General features: G+C 31.2%; 2 protein-coding genes across 3 annotated transcripts; one reads left to right on the top strand and one right to left on the bottom strand.

Annotated features, from left to right (window-relative positions):
• Positions 1-614: 614 nt before the first annotated feature.
• LOC139862482 (uncharacterized) lies at positions 615-5488 on the top strand. Its single transcript, XM_071851093.1, has 8 exons — positions 615-1661; positions 2212-2311; positions 3034-3090; positions 3506-3623; positions 4254-4336; positions 4482-4543; positions 4658-4739; positions 5100-5488. Exons 1-8 carry the CDS (start codon positions 1351-1353, stop codon positions 5154-5156), a joined length of 870 nt encoding a protein of 289 aa, XP_071707194.1. The 5' UTR covers positions 615-1350; the 3' UTR covers positions 5157-5488.
• A 2166-nt stretch (positions 5489-7654) lies between these two features.
• On the bottom strand, positions 7655-10770 carry LOC139862217 (NADPH-dependent aldo-keto reductase, chloroplastic-like). 2 transcript variants are annotated; one of them, XM_071850788.1, is made up of 4 exons: positions 10583-10770; positions 9860-10469; positions 9022-9276; positions 7655-8146 (listed from the first exon to the last, which is right to left on the bottom strand). In XM_071850788.1, exons 2-4 carry the CDS (start codon positions 10424-10426, stop codon positions 7883-7885), a joined length of 1086 nt encoding a protein of 361 aa, XP_071706889.1. In that variant the 5' UTR covers positions 10427-10469; positions 10583-10770; the 3' UTR covers positions 7655-7882. The 2 variants fall into 2 exon arrangements, with proteins under 2 accessions (XP_071706889.1, XP_071706888.1); XM_071850787.1 differs by having other exon boundaries at positions 7656-8146; positions 9860-10456.
• Between the last annotated feature and the right edge of the window lie 9731 nt (positions 10771-20501).

Raw genomic sequence — 20501 nt, 5'->3', positions numbered from 1 at the left:
ATGCACTGTTTGATGAGTTCAGATTCAGTTTGAGCGTCCGTAGTACTCCCGCTGCAACTGCAGGGGGATGTTAGCCGATGTTATTTCTAGTCCATTTATATGTATTGGGCTTAGCTCATTAGTCACTATTAGTTGTTAGGGTTTTTCCATGTATTGTATTTATATATTGACAACATGTATGCATCAATGAATAATGGGGAAATACACAATTTATATAGATTATAACAGTAATAAGAGGTCCACCGATGGTGTTCGAAACCGAAGAAGAGGGCCCGCATAATAAGTCCATCGAGCGAATAAATTCCTTTTTATTGGGAAGACAAACCATGATACTCCAGAACATGATAATCAATAGTTCAATACTAAGATCCTTTAATGATAATCAATATCATTTCTTATACCTTATTACCTGAAACCAAGCATTACTAAATTTGTCATTCACCTTAAAGTCACTTTCACGGATGGTTTATATATTATTGACATGGAGATTGTTGAAATTTAGAAATAAAAAATAAAAAATAAAAAATAAAAAAGAAGATGTTGACTTGAAATAACTAGAAAAGTACGAGTATTGAGTTGAGTACATCATCATCACCCTTTGGTGGGATGGTTTCAATTATTGTCGTCAAATGCTTATGGGGATTTGCACTACTACTTAATTCCAAGATCTACACAACAAACCCAAATATTCATTTTTCTTCATCAAATGCAACTTTCTTCTTTCCCATTGGTTAGACAGCCCATTTCTAAATTTCATACATTATATTACTATTTTTATTCTTTATTTATTTACAAAGAGAAATGCAATATGGTTTTTTGTATGAGCCTTTGCTAAGCAACAAAAAGCAAAAGTAACCAACAACAGTGTATGCATTTTAGTGTGTAGTGAGTGATGATCCAAAAAGTTAACAGTAGAACCCAATTAAACCGAACCTTTTGTCAAAAAGTTTACACATTAAGAAAACACTTTCTTTTTTCTACCAATTTATGGTGTAATTTGAAACTTTGATTGCCTTGATTTGTTAAGAAAAAGATTCAAAACCTTATTGTTGGTATGCTTAAAGATTATAGCTTTATTTGTGGGTATGTTAAAAAAATTGAAACTTTAACGTGGGTATGCTCTCATTGTACAATTAGGGTTTGGTACGGTATTGAATTCGTCTATTTGGCGATTATAAGATCAATTTCTTCTTAAAGTCTTCGAATTGAGTTAGGGTTATTCTTAAGGTCGGCGTTTATGATATCAATTGAAGTGTCAATTTGATATTTATGGGGTTTTATTATAGATTAAGAAATCTAGGGTTTTAATTTCGTAGATTATAAAAGTTTTAATTTTTAAGATTGTGAAGCATGGATACTGGGTTTCATTATGATAGAAACATTATCTCTGCTATGAATCGACATGCGATTTCGTTCCAGTCGAGTGGTGTAGAGAGTACATCTGATATGATTATGATGGGTGATTATTATCACCCAATGAATAACAATTCAGCAACTACAAATACAAGATTTTTGGGAAATTCGAGTTTAGCAAACAGCAGTTCAGGTTTCGCACAATCTGGGAATTCATATGATTCTGTTCCAGGGTTGAAGCATGATGCAGGTCTTGCTGTTGAGTGGTCTCTTGAAGAACAACATAAATTGGACGACGGACTGTCCATGTAAGTATTTCTTCCCAATTGTATGTTTATATAAAATATAATTAGGGGTTAGATGTGTAGCAGAAGTGGCAAAATGGGTGGGTTGGTAACGGGTCATGTTGTTTTTGAGTGAAAATGAGAAGCATTCCAGAAACAAAACTCAATGGGGTCCCAAAATTTATTCAGTATTTAGTGGTTGTTTACTTGAAATAATTCTAGAAATCTACGATGTTCGATAGTTAAAAATAGCAGTGTCCTGTATAATTTGAAGAAGAGTATAGTGGTTGTTTACGGAAAAAAACTACAAATTCTAAAATTATATGGGGTGCTGTGATTAAATTTAATGGTGCCATACAATTTGAAGAGTAACTTGTAATAAAAATTTTCAAACTAGTGGTGTCCTAGCGACCCCACAGGTTTGCATGTAGATGAGAAGTATACATTGAACCGAATTTCAAGTGTTGGTTGAGTCTGTATACCGCATTAGTCCTTAGTGGATTAATTATATTATGATCAGAATTAGTTTACTGCTATTTTCAATATAATAATGTACCTATGATTTTGTGTATAGATTTGCTGATGAACCTAGTATGATGAGGTATATCAAGATTGCTGCAACATTGCGCGATAAAACTGTTCGTGATGTTGCCTTAAGATGTAGGTGGATGGCGGTACGTTCTTACTTTTGTTCATCATATCGTGATGTTCTTGTATCTATTAAAAATTCTTACTTAAAGACTATAGAATTTTGATTCTTGGTACACGGTTACTATCTTACTCGGCTTTAGATAAGGTTAGATGGACCATACTTGATCAGCACTTGAGCATAATAAAAGTAAAGTCATAATTATGTCGTCTTTTATCAAAAGATATAATATTGACCTTTAGATGAGTTCATAACTATGTTTTTCAATCATTGATTTGGATGATGATTTCATATTTGTGTCTTTCTTCAAATCAAACATTGATTCATTGATTTGAATTCGAATTTCAACCACTGATTTGTAACAAACTCAACTACCTCTCATATATATAAAAACAAAACCAACTCAATTATCTTTATTTTCTCCTATATATAAAAAGAAAACTTATTTATATTTATTCTTATTATATTAATATCATTTATTAATTATTAATTATAATTATTGAATTATTCCGCGAAGTCGGGGGTGTACACTAGTTTACTTATTAAAAGATCTGCTAAAAGGAAGTGGGTTGAACGCGTTGAAAGTCTCTAAAAGTAACTTTTTTTTTTTTGCGTATAACCTCTGAAATTGATTTATTATAGACAAGTATCTTATATGTTATCTGATTATTGTACACGTAATATTATAGTTAAAAGGTTCATGCCTAGCTGATATTATAGATGCTTAATAAACGAGGTATTTAGCAGGGAAAACGAAGGAAACAGGATGAACCGTATATGGGGAAAAAGTTAAAAGACAAGAAGGTATGCTTATGTCACTTCATATTTTAAGTCCTTATGTTGCCTTAAACATCATAACTACTAAAATATGTGTATATGTTAATTAATATTTGAAGTTTGCAGATTAAAATTGATCCCATGTAAGAAATCAGATTTTGGTTGATCATTGCTTATGATGTATTTTTGTTCGTATGAACTTGACAACGTGTAGTAATGATAATACCTAACTTGAAACAGTTTATAATCATCATTATATGTAACATTTTTTTGCGCCATCTCCATAGAATGTTAAAGAACTTAATAGTGTAATATAATGTCCAAAACCTGATGTATTTATTTAGCACCCAAAATACGGTTCTCTGACTTTGCTTTAAGTTTTTATTGTCGTGTTTACGAAAATAAATTTGTATTCTGTTGTCAATTTGTCATATGAATTTAGGTTAATCTCATGGAATCATCCTCAAAAACGAGTGTATCATCAGTTCCAACTTTGGCCGTGGCTCCATTTTCAGTTACCATGAATAATCGGGTCCAGATTGATGGTATTACGTTTGAAGGTCAGTAGCTTGTGTATAAAATGGGTACTATATGGCTATAAAATACTGTAGACCTCGCTGATGATCAGAGGGGGCAAGATGGGCGGGTCGTGGTAACATCTCATTTTTATCGGGTTGAAACGACTGTTTAGGTTGGGTTAAACCACTAGCATTGTGTTGTAACTTTTTTGATCATTGAACCATTTAACAGATGATAAAAATGTGTTACCACTAGGAATTTAAACGTCCAGATTAGATTATTTAGCATACGATAACAACATAACCCACCCCGAGGAATTAGATGATTTAGAATGTTATATGTAATGGAGTACATTATTGTTGACTTATAACTTAGTTGACCTTTGAGATAAAAAAAAAAAAAAACACAGCCCATATCGACCCGTTCATAAGTGAATGAGTCAAGATTGCAACCTCTACTTGACATCAAAGGAAATTATATTAATTATTTTTTTAAACAGGTTTCTGTAATCATCAAATTTCCATTCTGTACCAACAGATATTTCATAAATGAAAATTTTCTTCCTAATCTATAATATATATAGTTCTAAGTTTATAGTTTATACTAAATACTAGTAATAACAGGTCATGAAATTTTAATTAACGGGATGAATTTATTCTACTTGTTTGCAGCATTAAGTGGGTCAATTAGGCACTTAATTGAACAAAACAACCAAATTCTCAATCAGATCTCTGCAAATATTGCATCGATGAAAGTAAGTACTTCTAGTTTTTAAAAATGTACATATTTTAATACTCTGACGTCGGAACATATAAGAACAGAACAACTTAACCTGCTTTCCGTATCAAGTATTTAAACTATACTTATTTCTATTTATTCGATATTTATTTCATGAGCAGCTGCAGGACAACATTAACCTCTTCAACCACACGAAGAATAATATAAGTGCCATCCTAAACAAGTACGATTTCTACCCATCAACTAATTACTTCTGCAGGTTATGGTACTTGTACATTTTACATGTTATCGTTGCTAAAAAGTTTTTTTTTCTTTTTTTTTTTTTTTTAAATTGCAGCATGAGATATCTGCCTGGGCCTCCGTTGCCAATATCACTTAACGAGGATCTTGCTCATAGTATTTTACCCACTACAAGTCAGGTATAACCTTATTTCGAAAAAAATAAAAATAAAAATTAATACATAAAATTCTGTTACCTTATTCGTGCCATTCTCTTAATTACTATTATAATATATCTGAATGGGTGATGATAAATCCACTTACCTTTTTGATAAATCCACTTATATTATGTATTAAAGACTTGTACAGTGTACAGATAATGCATAATAAAAGTGGAATTAACAAAAAGTTTAGTGGATTTATCATCACCTTATCCGAATTTCCAAACACTACAACATCTTTTCAAACAATTGTTACGACTTGTCCTATTCAAAGAGCATAAGCGCATAAAATTATGATATTCTGCACCCCGTTAATTATATTTTAAAAAACACTTTCAGAGAATGATGTTTGAAGCATCAAATCGGATGTATAGGAAGCAAGAGTCGGGGTTTTGATGGGGAGTTTTTTCGAGTTTGATTGCAAGTACACAATCAAACCTGCTGTAAATTTAATAGGTCATGCTTGTGCAAAATTTGTATTGATTGCCTATTCGGACCCATGTGGGTCCTGTTTTAAAGGAAATTTGTAGAGATCCCATTTTTGGAAAGCTGAAAATGTTTAGGTCATTGTTTACCCTCTAGTATATCGACTAGCGCTCCAATGTAAAGATCTGTTGTGTTAAGAGATTATAGTTAAGCAGGTAGCAACTAGTAAGATGTTTTAATATTCTAATTTTAGTTGTACTTTTTTGCAGCTATAATAGATATCAATTTGTTGTATGTATTAATACTAATGCGCGGTGAATTTTTTTTTGTCATTTCGGGTATGTATAGTAAGTGTATGTATTTTTGTTACCTTGTCAAATTAAAAAATTACTATAATGATTAATATTCATCAACGTTTATTCTGATTTGTTATCGTACATGTCTAATCATGCGTATAAATGCGCGCCAACCAGCTGCGTGCCAACCAACTAGCTTTACCCATTGCGCGCCTATCCCAAAATGTGTCATGAATGCAGATGCACATTTCATGCATATCTTTGCGGTGCGAACATTTAATGACCGCATAGTTTTCTTCTTCGATTTAGTGTCTAATTGATAAGTTTATAACATATCGATATCTGTTCTTAATTTATAGGCTTAGGTTACGCGTGTATGCAAAGGATCACAATCGTATACTTCCAGAAGCTAAGAATTTTCTATAGATAAAACTGTTAAGTCTTCGTTCAAAACACTTGCATTCTCTCATGAATTACTCTCAACAAATCAATTTCTAGCTTATATACCGCATATAACCTCTGAAACCCACAACCGTTAAACTGTCCTAACATTCGTAGGGGCGGAATATTGTAGAGATGGGCAAGGGCACCCGCCCCATCTGAATTATACATAAAAAATTTACAGCAATTTCTCTTATTAAAAATAAGGTTTTTATTAGTGTTTACATCTCTCAATACAAAATTTATCTGGTTTGGGCAATCGTCCCATCTATAATAGGGTTCAAGTTCCGCCACTAACTATTCGTTAGTGAACGATTATCAACTAACCACCTTTTAGACATCTTCATTCCATCTCGATTAAAGTTAGTTTGTCGAAGCCATATATTTTTCTAAGAGTGAAAGCCTGATGTTCTTAATAATGCTCCTTATTACACAAGTAAAATATTTATTTCAAATCAATGTCCAAGGGAGAATTGTTAACATCGCTTTTTCAAAAGGTTGTGTTGATGGAGAGAAAATAGACGAATAGAGTACAATGTAAAAATGAATGAAAAAAAAATTGTAAAAAAAATCAAAAATACCATTTTTATCCTTAGACTGCGAGATAATTACCCTTTTGCCACTGTGAACAGTAGCGAAATGATCCGTTGTGATATAATAAGAGTATAATAATATAATATAATATATCAAAAAACAAAAACATACAATCAGTATAACTAGGGGTTATCTTCTATGATGTCAAGATCATGGATAATATCACTTTTTAGATAGGAAATGGTTTATACACCATTAAAAATTCTTCAAATTGTTTTTTCTAAAAGCAAAAAATACTTCATATAGTATACGTTTTATGGTCTTATACTTGTATGGTAACCGCACTATTCTTATTTCTTCATATAGTACGTTTTTTTCCCTTGAAAATACGAATAAAATAATAATGATAAATTTTCGTCGAAAATGAAAAAACAAAAAGATACAAGGAAAACCGAGAAGTAGAAAACCTAAATGACTAAAATGCAAAACAAAAACAAACTAAAACCTAAGATGATCAACGAGCAAACTAACACAAAAGTGTCAAAACGTGATCAATGTGTGATATTCCGAATTGTCATTACTAATGAAATCAAAATGATCTCTGGATTAATTCCAGAAGATCCTTTCAATTGACTAGAATTCCTTACTTGAACGAAACTAGATCTTGTGGAATCATATTGAGTATTTGACGATACATTCCGTACCTTACGAAAAATCGATTCTTATTATTTGATTGAATAGTTGACCCAACCCCTTGTTGTTTGGAAAAACCCTCCACTTCGTTTAGTATTCTTTTCACGAAAACCGATCACTTGATAATTGAAAAGCCGACACGATCCTCAATACCATTCATAAAAATCTTGAACTTCTTCCCGGCAACGCTGATTTTCTTGCTTTTAGACATTTATGGTCTTATATACTGTAAAGATGATTAGTGACATACGGAAAAAAAAAAAAAAAAAAATTTGAAGTTAGTGATGGAGGACTCATCATGCTCCTATAATTATAATTATACAAAATACAAATGATTAGTCAAAATAAATGCTATAAAGTATTATCAAATATGTTATGGGAATTAAACCACAGCATCAAATCAACACCATGATATCTAAAGAACCATAAACAGAGAAACAAGAATACACTAAAAGGACTTTGACCAACAATGATAATAATGTAGCATAAATAAATATAAATATAAATAAAAGTATGATCCAATACAAATATTATTCCAAGCAAACTTTTGTACATATCACATCTTCAGAACACACTTTGATCCAAAGAAAAAAACAATTCACAAACCAAAACCAACATCAACAGTTGAAGACCCTACTACTTATTTATCACCCATAGACATAGACATAATATTAAAATAAAAGAACAAAATCAGTATTGTTTATGCATTTAAATAACAAGCACACACAAGCATCATGAGTTAAACTCAACATCATCTTCAGATTCATGAACTGCTTGAAGTGGACCACGTCCAAATACAGAACGATTGTCCTCTGAAATAGTATCCAGTGGACCGTTTCCAAACAAACATACTTGCGGCTCGATTTGGTTCAACCGACGGTACTCATCATCAGATAAACTCCAGCTAAATATGTCTATGTTTTTCCTTATCCTCTCAGGCTTAACACTGCAAGGAAGCACACTTGTCCCTCTTTGAAGACCCCATCTCAAAATAACCTACATCAAGGGCAAATATGTAATTGCACAATAAAAGATCAACCTGTCTTAGAGGTGATTCTAAACCTTTTGTTTTTCGGTTGCCCTAAAGAAAATGAATGTTTCCATTGTCAGTAAGTTTCCAAGTTAATTTCTAGTGGTAGCATTTTGCACATTAGTAATCAGGTTGTCGTCTAAGTATCTTAAACTTTCAGGAGCAAGTTATTTTTCTTACAAAAGGGCATTTTAGATATTTCACCTAGAGTCGAAAGTTACCAACGGTTTTGTTTATAAAGAAAACATTGAAAAGAAAGGATCAAGTATTTTATGAGACCAAAACATCTTATCGAAGTTGCTATGATCCATGGGCCAAAACAGTAAAGTAAATATTTACGATGAAATGATTTAGGAAGTGTAGTCATTTGAAATAAATGATAAAATGATAATTTAATATTTAAAATATAATTACTTTAACCAGTTAGACATGTTTTCATTTTGGCTATTTGGTAAAGTCAACTTAATGAGCATAATAAAAAGGAACTAAACATAGAGTCATTAAGGGTTGTTTGTTTTTGACTTATTAAATAAGAAGCGTCCAAATGAAAAATAATTCAAAAAAGTGTGAATTTACATCTAGGTCATAACTTTTTAAAATTTAGTATTAACTGTTTTTTAACTACCCTACCTAGAGGGTTACTTTGGTAAATTAACTTATTCAGACGGTTTTTCAACACATAAAATAAACAATAGTTATTTACTCATCACTTATTTGGTTCAAAATGAAGTCTTAAAAAATACCTCAACCAAAAAGTTTCATGTATTTTCTTATAATATACTAACGCAATATCAAAGTTGTGAAGCCAAAATCATAATTTGGTAATAAAAAAAAAAAATACCTGTTCGGGAGTCTTTTTATGTCTGTCTGCTATCTCTGCAACTACAGAAAGTTTGAGCATCGGGCCATGAACTGACCTTGAGCGTCTAAAAGATATACGAGGTGTTCCAGGTTCATCTTCCTCACTCGAACCACTTTCAGACGGTTTAGGAGCCGAAGTTGGCACTCCTAATGGTGTGTGCGCAGATACATGTATGAATTTTGACTGACAGAATTTTACAAGCTCATCTTGCCTCCAAAATGGATGCAACTCCACCTGAAAATATACAACCAACGTTAGATAAAATTGAAAATATATACATGTAGTAAAATTTGGACCTCAAACAAGTCATATCAAGTTTCAATAACTGGATAAGATTAAAAAAAAATCAAGTTAAACACATCGCAACGAAAAATAAATATCAAATTCGATATTTCACGTGAAAAGGAATTCGGGGAGTGATCCGTACACCACCAAAAGTTATCCGGTACACTACTAAAACAGCTTTAGAGGGTTGTACAGTACAACATTATAAAAACATTTTTAGTGGTGTACAGATAATCTTAGTGGTGTACGGATCATCACCAAAGGAAGTCAGCTACATCCTATCAATATTATTTAATACCACACCACTTCAAAATATATTGTAATCCGGAAATTTGTTTATGTAAAGACCAGGATATCTTGTTGTCTAAAGAGCTTACGATTTAATACATCATCATGAAAACTGCAAGTTATTTAAACAACAAGATATCCATTTTCCGCTACATTAATTAATGATACAAGATAAGTAATTGTACAAATAGAACAAATAACAATAGTTAAATATAAAAATAATAAAAAAATCAATGAAACGAACCTGATTAACTGCAGGCACAATTTTTGCAAACTTAAGCAGTTCTTTCATCTGTTGTATATCGAAATTACTAACTCCAATAGCCCGAACGAGCCCTAATTCAACCAATTGTTCCATTGTTTTCCAAGCTGTTTTCAACTTACTCAAAAACTGTCGATACTCAGACCCCGAATTCGCAGGTGGATCAGTCGCATCACCAAACGCCGAGCTCTCGGGCCAATGCATTAAATAAAGATCCAAATACGAAACTCCCAAATTCTTAAGAGAAACCCTAACAGAATTCTCAATCTTATTAATCGAATTCATCGTACAATATATCTTCGATGTTAAAAAAAGATCCTCTCTTTTGTTTGAACCCTTAAAAAACTCAGTTAAAGCTTCACCAACTTCAGCTTCATTTCCATATAAGTGTGCACAATCGATGTGTCGATATCCGACCGATAACGCGGTTTTAACCGCTTCGACGCAGAAATCGCCACCACTTTGCCAAGTTCCAAGCCCTATGGATGGAATTTTGGCCCCATTATTTAACAAAAAGTAAGTCCCTGATGCCCCAATTTTGCCTTTCATCACTTAAATGTATTGAACAAACTATGATACCTAATCAGAAAGACTAAAAGCTTACAACTTTATGATAATATGTGAAACGATGATGAACATAAGCTAAATAATAAGTGATTCAAGATAAAAATTGAAGTTTAATTAGTAGAAAGCAAAAGTGCATACCAGGTGTTTGACGAAATGTCTGAAAGAGAAATAGCAGCGATAACACGGTTGATCTTGATTGAAAACAACTTGCAAACAAACCAAAAATACTGGATATGAATGGTTGATTGATGAAATGAAACTTCGTTTGTAACAAAAATCAAACCCTATGTGTGAAAATATATTAGTAATATAAAGAAAATTGTGAATAAAAATGTACCTAAAATTCTACAAAATATTGGTAAGGAAAAATATGGGTCAACAAGAACAGCCGACAAAGAGGAAGAGAAAGAAACGTCCAAAATGTAAAACAAAATAGTTGTTGCTGTAAATAATTATTTTATTTTATTTTATTATTATTATGTAATTATATAAAGACAAAATCTTGATGTGTTATTAAAATGTGACAAAATAATGGTGAGGTAAAATTAAAGAAAGAATGAAAAGAGTTAGAGCTATCGGTGTTGCTCGTCGGTTGGATGAATTTGAGTTAATTGGATCAAGTTTTCGGGTCGAGGATGCATTTATTTATCTTTTAATGGAATGGTTCATCACTGAATGTTGAACTATTCAGAATTCAGTGCATTTGTTCATGACCTCTGAATGATATATGATGTTGAATAATTCAACATTCAGTGCTGAACCATTCAAAGATGAAACACTATCTTAATCATTAAGAGGCTAAATTTAATGTAATATTCTTCTTCAATCGTATCCAGAACACTTATCAAATAAGTATATTGAAGTTTTATGTTAATGTTAAACGATAACGAGTTGATTTAATTCATTCATATTGATTATTCAAAATGATTATCAAACAGCTTATTGTCATTCAAAACTAAATTCATTTAGAACCTCTGAATCATTCAGATTATGAATTATTCAGTGCTTAATCAAACGCACTCCGAGTCTTATTAGCTCTTATGCAAAATATAAAAGACCAGGTCAAATGAGTATAAAATTCTAAAGTTCAATAAATAGAGACATGTCTAATGAATTTTATGAATGAGTCAAATGAGTCGAGCATAACAAGTTTATCCATTAATCATTTATGAAAGCATAAATGGTTATATCAATTATTATTTATATTAATATTTTTTTATGTATAATAATTATTAATAATAAATAATAATAACTAAAACAATATGATAAATATAAAAATCGAATGTAAAAGTATATGACTCGTTTGGACCTATTCAACCCAGACCCATTACTCGTTTCGAACTGTTGTCTAAAACGACCCAACCTTACCCGTTTAGACTCATTTAAAATTTTTACCCGTTTGACCCATGACTCATTTCAACCGAAAACCTTGTTGACCCGTTAGCAAAACCGACCCAACCTGACCCGTTTTCCAGGTATAATTAAAACGTTAAACAAAATTGATTCCGAAATTAATATTTGATTTGACACCTTCGATTCGTCGATTTCTCCGTCCTTGCTTCAAAGTCGATTTTTCGACATTGGGAATTAAGGTGTTTGGACAGTTTTTTTTTTTTTTTTTTTTTGAGTATCCGTTGGATACTTCTAAAAATGACTTTTTGACCTTTTTTCATTTGAAAGTTAGTACAGGCTATCCGGAAGGACGAGTAATTCGACCTCATACTCTGATGTACGCTGCCAGGATGTTTCCAACTCATCTCTGGCTACCACTAAATATTCGTCTTAGATAAGATTCGAACCTGAGACTTCTTACAATGAACTCATGGACGCAACCACTTAGCTATCGACGATTTGTCCTTCTATTAATTTTCAATCGTCCTATAAATACCATTTTATTACTTCTATTTTTATAAACTAACTACATTAAACATTCTCTCGTTGTTATATCATTTTGTCCACTTCTTAAAAATAATGTCGTCTACGTCTTCTTCCGACGATGAATATATAATATGACACTCGTTTTATTAGACGATCTCGACGATTCTGATGAGGGTGAAAGTTCAAGTGCTACATCACATACTCGCCGTTAAATACGCCGCGAGCATCAGGTTGTACATGAACGGTTGATGGGTGATTATTTTGGTGGAAAATTGCAAATATATTGAAAATTTCAAAAGAAGATTTTGGATGAGACGACGTGTTTTCCTTTGAATATTGGAAAACATTCTAAATTACACTGTAAATCCGTTACCCAATTACTTTAGATGGCTTCATCAAAGATGCGACGCAAAAGGTGAGTTGAGTATTAGTACCCAATTAATAATTACACCTGCCCTACGTTAGTTGTATTCGGTAATTCACCAAATGCATTCAATGAATTTGTGCAAATTTCAGAACGAGTGTCACGAGAAATACTACAAAATTTCACAAGGTGCATAATTGATTTGTATGCAAACGTATATACGAGAGATCCTACATACGATGACTTGGTACATTTGTACAACGCTCATAAAAGACTTCATGGGTATCCCGGGATGCTTGATATTATAGACTGTATGCACCGGGCGTGGGCAAAATGCCCAATTGAACGTAGAGGTCAATTTACTCAAGGTGATCACGGCTACCCAACTATCATGCTTGAAGCTGGTACCTCTCATGATAAATGAATTTGGCATGCTTACCTTGGTGTAGCGGTTTTTCAAACAATAACTTAAATGTTTTAAACACTAGTGATTTGTTCAATTAAATGCTTAATAACGAAATGCCAGATATTCAGCGGCGAACCCGCATATATGCCCGTGGAGTTACGTGACACCACTAATTACGGGAAAGTTTTTACAAACGATCATTAAAAAATTTACAGGACACCACTAAATATAATTGTAGGAGATGATACGCATACCGATTCGTATAAAAAAAGGTCATGTTTCCATGACTTGACGAAGTTCCGTCTAGAATTTGACCGGCATAACGGTCTAGGATGAAATACCTTTTCCCGGTCATACCCAAGCAAACTGGCGAAGATTATTCAAATATACATCCGGGAAGAAATGTCCTGGATAAGAGCTGGCTGTGACTTCACACAAGCCCATCCTACCCCGGGCAAGTATGTCGGACAAGTATATCGGACACCGACATCGCTTACTCGGATTCGAAGCACTGAAAGGTTACAAACATATTTCCACATCGAGGTCTACTTAGCCAAACACACTGGTCACCCGATAACCTCTACAAGAATATTACGAACGAACGTGTAAACCGGCTATAACATTACCCGGACAGGAGAAGTACCGCGAAGAAGCACTTGGATAAATATTGGGAAATAATCATATGTAATACCCTTCACCTAACCAAATGTGTGCCTCCCATTCCGTCATACTGTAAACGGATCCGGCACAACATTCGGGAACAACCACGCTAGTTCGGAACAATCACAAAGTCCCGGAACAAAGCATGGTCCCGAAACAGATACATGATCCCGGAACAAACAAATGAATGAATCGTATGCCCACGAATCTAGGAAAGTTTGTAGTATTGGTTTGTTACACTAATGAAAGGGACAAGTGCCACGTCTGTGACAACCCGGAAATTTCCAACCAAATTTAAGCTTTAATCTTTATATGTTTCCGACACCGGAAATTTCCAACCAAATTTAAACTTTAATCTTTATATGTTTCCGACACGATAAGCAATATTTGTTAAGTTAAATTTCAAGAATTTTAAACTATGTTCATACATTCATTCAACCTCGACCAAGTTCCAACGATTCATGAACCATTAAACGAATATGATTATATATGTATATGTGTATACATATTATAACTTGAAACGTAAACAAAATATTAGATTAAATACTTTATATGATTGTATCCGTTTCAAAATGTTTATCAATGGAATTAGAAGATAAGATCAAATGATTGAATTATCAGATATATTGAATTATGATTACAAGTCTCTGTTGAAAGGCCCACGTTGATTTGAGAAATCTTTCCATTTTAACAATATTCGGAAAATGGTAAAGTGATTTATAAATAAGAACAAATTGTCAATCATTGAGAACTAGACAAAGGATAGTGGAAGATTGAATCTCATAAAGACTCGATTGATCTATTTAGTTTCAAACGTACAAAAACGTTTTCAGTTTAAAAAGAACTTTATTATTAAAACGTATATAACTTTTATAAATATCTAGAACCACTTTTGACAACTCATTACTTAACTAGTATGATAAAGATAACGATATTTATATTTTATTTTATTAAATATATATAACGATTTAAATTAATATTATATATATTTATACGCGTATTATACGTACATAGTTTTATACTTTTACTATACTTAAACTTTACCTTTACTTTATTTTTACTTTACTTTAACTTTAATAATTCACTTTAATAATTCATACTCTAATAATTCACTTTAATAATTCATACTTTAATAATTCACTTTAATAATTCATACTTTAATAATTCACTTTAATAATTCAAAAAAATCTATTATAAATAGAATTCAATAGGTTTCATTATTTCATAGAAACTTGAAAATATTTTTCTCTAAACTCTCTCAATCGATTTATATATATATATTTACTCCGTATTATTTCAAGATATTATTAGTATACATAAAATATTACGACGGAGTGCTGTCCGAGTGATTTCGAAATTATTTTTCGAGTAGGATAGGATTAAGGAAATTATGGGTTATAGCTATGGAGGTGATTGAGTATGGTTCATGGGTATGCTCGTGAGGTCAATATAGTGTTTATCATTTCCGTTGCGTCTACGTACTTTTCCTGCAATATTGAATCTCAATATTGATACGTGAGTACTCATAATTTAACTTTTACATACTAATAGTGTATCCCTGACTAGTGTTCGAGTATTTAGGATTATGCATGCTTGTACTTTTGATATTGCCCTTAGACAGGTTAGGTTGAATCTTGAATTAGTTACACTTGCAGTTGAGATAAGGTATAAGATATGCATGTCCTTGGAAAGCTAGCGAAAAATTAAGAACTTTTCCTTTAGATATCGAATGGTTCCGATGAACGGATTAGAAGTTATAATCAATTGAATTTTTGATATTTTTATTAAAAATGATTATTATTATTATCGTCGTTTTTATCGTCGTTCTAGTTTTATCTTATTATTATCATTATTATTATCTTTATCAATAAAAGGGATTTATCATTAAAAATTGTTATTTTTTTTTTATTATTACTATCGTTATTATCGTTAAAATTATAATTAGTATTATTATTATTATTCAATTATTATTATTATTATTATTATTATTATTATTATTATTATTATTATTATTATTATTATTATTATTATTAGTATTATTATTATTATTATTATCATTATTAATATATATATATATATATATATATATATATATATATATATATATATATATATATATATATATATATATATATATATATATATATCATTATTTAAAAATGGTTATTGTTATTGTTATTATTATTATTACTATATTATCATTAAGATAATTATTAGTATTATCGTCAATAATGTTATAGTAACTCTCATTATTAATATTAGTGCTATTAAAACAAATATTTGTAACACCTAATTATTTTGATTACTATTATTATCATTATTATGAACATGATATAAAAGACGATTAAAAGCTATTAAACGAAACGATTAGGAAATAATGAGTAAGAGTATCATGATGAAATTAAAATATTATAAGATATTGATTTAGATAAAATTACCGTTCTTATTATTTTTATCATTACTATTATTATTAAAAGTATCGTTAGTATTAAAACTATCATTTTAACAAAAATTATCATTTTAATAGAAATGTCATTGTTACTATAAAATATCATTATTATTATTATTTTAAATAGAATTATTATTTTAAAGATAATATTAAAATTATCGTAAATATTAAAGTTATCATAATTAGAATTATCGTTTTATCATAATGTCATCTTAGTAATTATAAATATTGATATTTTTATAATAATAATTATTATTACAAAATAATACAACTTTTACTTACTATCATTATAGATATTATTTTATCAAATAAATATGTGATACAAACATATTTTACTACGTGTAATAACTCACTTTAATAATACCTATCATATTATCTTTATGATATTAAATGAACCCTATAAATTTTATTACTTAATATATATAAAAGTATATTTTATTATATAAATTTAATATAAAATTTTATTTATTAATAAATAAATTATATTATTTACTCTAATAAATCTTTTAAAAATATTTAAAAATATAAAACGACGATATTTAAACTATATATTAATCATGTATAGATTTTTGGAAATTATTTTGAGTCAAATTTACTTTTGTTGACTTTTGCATATTAGTCTCGAGCATTAGGATTGTGGTACACTATGACTTGACCTAATTTGTTAGACAAATATTGACCAACACATAAATATATATAATTAATTTAGGTTCGTGAATCCGAGGCCAACCTTGCACTTGTTCAATGACGTTATATGTATTTTTACTATGAAATACAGTATGGTGAGTTATAGTCCCACTTTTAAAATCTAATATTTTTGGGATGAGAATACATGCAGGTTTTATAAATGATTTACAAAATAGACACAAGTACGTGAAACTACATTCTATGGTTGAATTATCGAAATCGAATATGCCCCTTTTTATTAAGTCTGGTAATCTAAGAATTAGGGAACAGACACCCTAATTGACGCGAATCCTAAAGATAGATCTATTGGGCCTAACAAACCCCATCCAAAGTACCGGATGCTTTAGTAATTCGAAATTTATATCATGTCCGAAGGAGGATCCCGGAATGATAGGGGATATTCTTATATGTATCTAGTTAATGTCGGTTACCAGGTGTTCACCATATGAATGATTATTTTTGTCTCTATGCATGGGACGTATATTTATGAGAACTGGAAATGAAATTCTTGTGGTCTATTAAAATGATGGAAATAAATGATTATGATAAACTAATGAACTCACCAACCTTTTGGTTGACACTTTAAAGCATGTTTATTCTCAGGTGTTAAAGAAATCTTCCGCTGTGCATTTGCTCATTTTAAAGATATTACTTGGAGTCTTTCATAGCATATTTCGAAGAACGTTGCATTCGAGTCATTGAGTTCATCAAAGATTATTATTAAATCAATTTATAGTTGGATAGTGGATATTAAGAAATGGTATGCATGCCTATCAATTTTCGATGTAAAGAAAGTTTGTCTTTTAAAAACGAATGCAATGTTTGTAAAATGTATCATATAGAGGTCAAATACCTCGCAATGAAATCAACTATTGTGAATCGTTTATAATGTATATGAACGGGTCCTTTCAGTTGGTATCAGAGCGATGGTCTTAGCGAACCAGGTCTGCATTAGTGTGTCTAACTGATAAGTCGATAGGATGCATTAGTGAGTCTGGACTTCGACCGTGTCTGCATGTCAAAAGTTTTGCTTATCATTTTGTGTCGAAAATTAACTACTTATCATCCTCAGGAAATTACCTGCTTATCATTTTTAGTCTAAGACACGTCTTGCTGCATTGATTGCATGAATAGTATATAGACAAAAATTCATATCTTAGCATATCTGCTAAATCATATCTTATCGTATCTGTTACTTTAAACTTTGCCTGACATATCCCGCAAAGTCCTCCGTAATCTATGAAATCTTTTGATCTATATATATATATATATATATATATATATATATATATATATATATATATATATATATATATATATATATATATATATTCTATGTAATTAGAATACCATCCGTTAGCCAAAATCATTTCATATCGAAAAAAAAAATCCTTTATCCAATCGTACGAAATGGAATTCGTCATCAGTTCAAGTCACTCAGATTCCGAAATGGAATTCCATTCAAGCTCCGAAAGCAGTGTGACCGGAATAGATCAACCAATCAGTCATCACCTATTCTGGATGAATTGGGGATGTGTTCGTAGCCTCCTCAATCATTGGAGACAAGAAGAAGGTGATCCCTTCCATCCACCACATTGCCCTCTTGACGAAGAACCTGAAGCACTTACCGGCGAACCTGTCCGAAACACCATTTTCTCGCTCATTTCCAGAGTATCTCGTCACGATTATATATTACATCAAATTTTAGATTTTATTTATCCGCTCGTCCGAAAACCGACAATCACCCCGGTGTAATAGAAGAAGTCAACGAGCTTCGCGCTCGGGTAGTGGCTTTAGAGAATATGGTGCAGAGATTACAAACACCGGCATCAGCATCAGCAGCATAACCAGTACCACCATCATCAACGCCAACAGTACCATTACCACCTCCAACCACAACCGCGTCGTAAACCTCAACTTCACAATCTGTCCCACGAGCATCAACGTCATACGCACCATAGATACCAAGGAATACCAACAACAATAACTGACGAAGTATTAATTCATAACTTCATTGGAGAAACATTTCGCGGCAATTATGTAATCTCTAAAGTCTTAGAGATTATCTAATCTAGCCCTAACCATAAATCAGTTAAGTGAACCAAAATGATATAAGGAAGAGTAGAAACCCTGACAAAAATGGTGTGTGATTAACAAGCTAAACTTGCTTTACCAACAGCATCAACAGTACCGTCAGCGTTACCAGCATCGTCAGTACAGTCAACATCCGAATCAACAACACCGATAACATCACAAACTCCGTCAGTTCAAGAATCACTGTGGACATCATTACGAATCAATAACGTGTATATTGTATCAACGAGTTATGAAGAATTAACTCATTCCCTCTGAAGAAATTATATGTATATTATATATATATATATATATATATATATATATATATATATATATATATATATATATATTTTTGAAATAAATTTTTCCGTGCTAAGCTATTGTGTGTGAATCTTAACTACTCGGTTAATTCATATTACAAATATGCAATAATGTACGTCCTTCGGCCGCAACTTAACCAGCGTTAACTACAATCTCTGTCACAATTCAACAAATTCCAATTCATAATAAATCAAGTATATATTTGATTTTACACTTTCATCATCGATGTACCCAAAACTTTTCAGATAACATCATTCGTACTTTGCGAAATTCACAAGAATTCCACGAACCGAACATCATACATCAACAAATAACGAAGTATTGATTCATAATTTCAATGTCATTAAAGAAATACTGCGTAAAAGTTATGTACTTTTTAAAGCCTTTAGGGAATATTCAATTCTAGTTTCAACCGTAAATCAAATGAGTTTAATTTAACATTAACTCATTAAATCTATGTTACATCTTAAGAAAATATACATATATATATTTTCATAAAGACTGTAATAAAATTCTTTTGTACAAAATATTAATTGTGAAATTTTTTTTAACGGGTAGGTAATACCCGAGAGATATATAAATTCACAATTAATATGTTACATTCTTCGAATCTGATTCAGCAAATCATCCATTATACTCCCTACTTTCACAACAATATACATTCTTTTATAGAAATCAAAACAACCATACTCATTCAAAATTTAATTACATATTCTGATTTTGAAATCTCAAAATTTAACTTGAGATATGACCAAAATCATCACTCTTAGATCCTTATATCTTTCACAAGCTATATTTTGACTTCAAAACTGTGTTAGAATATCAAATGTATGTTAACGATTACAATCTGTGTTCAAATCCTTCGAAAATTTCTGAAGACACTTCGAATGATGAGCAATCGAGATGATGATCCAACCACATGTTACCCACAGTTATGTACCCAAAAAACTCTTAAAACCAAAGTAAAAGTTTAAACAACGTATCCGCGTCAAATTCTTTGACATTTATTAGCAAAAAATAACTTTGCGACTCCTATTCAAAGTAGCCAGTTTTGTCACAGCTCCAGCAAGTCAACTTCAACTTTTTAGTCAGACTAACCTTATTATAACCTTGAGATATACACCATCGTTACCAGGGAACCTTTTACATTCCACCACATTATTAGCAGATGTACCAACAACTTCATTACCCTTTGACTTTAGCCTCTCCAAAAAGT

Source organism: Rutidosis leptorrhynchoides, chromosome 8 (assembly GCF_046630445.1).
Source record: "Rutidosis leptorrhynchoides isolate AG116_Rl617_1_P2 chromosome 8, CSIRO_AGI_Rlap_v1, whole genome shotgun sequence".
In the NCBI taxonomy this organism is placed as follows: Eukaryota; Viridiplantae; Streptophyta; class Magnoliopsida; order Asterales; family Asteraceae; genus Rutidosis; species Rutidosis leptorrhynchoides.
The sequence above is the reverse complement of the archived record's forward strand: the minus strand, read 5'-3'. Positions and strand labels throughout refer to the sequence as shown.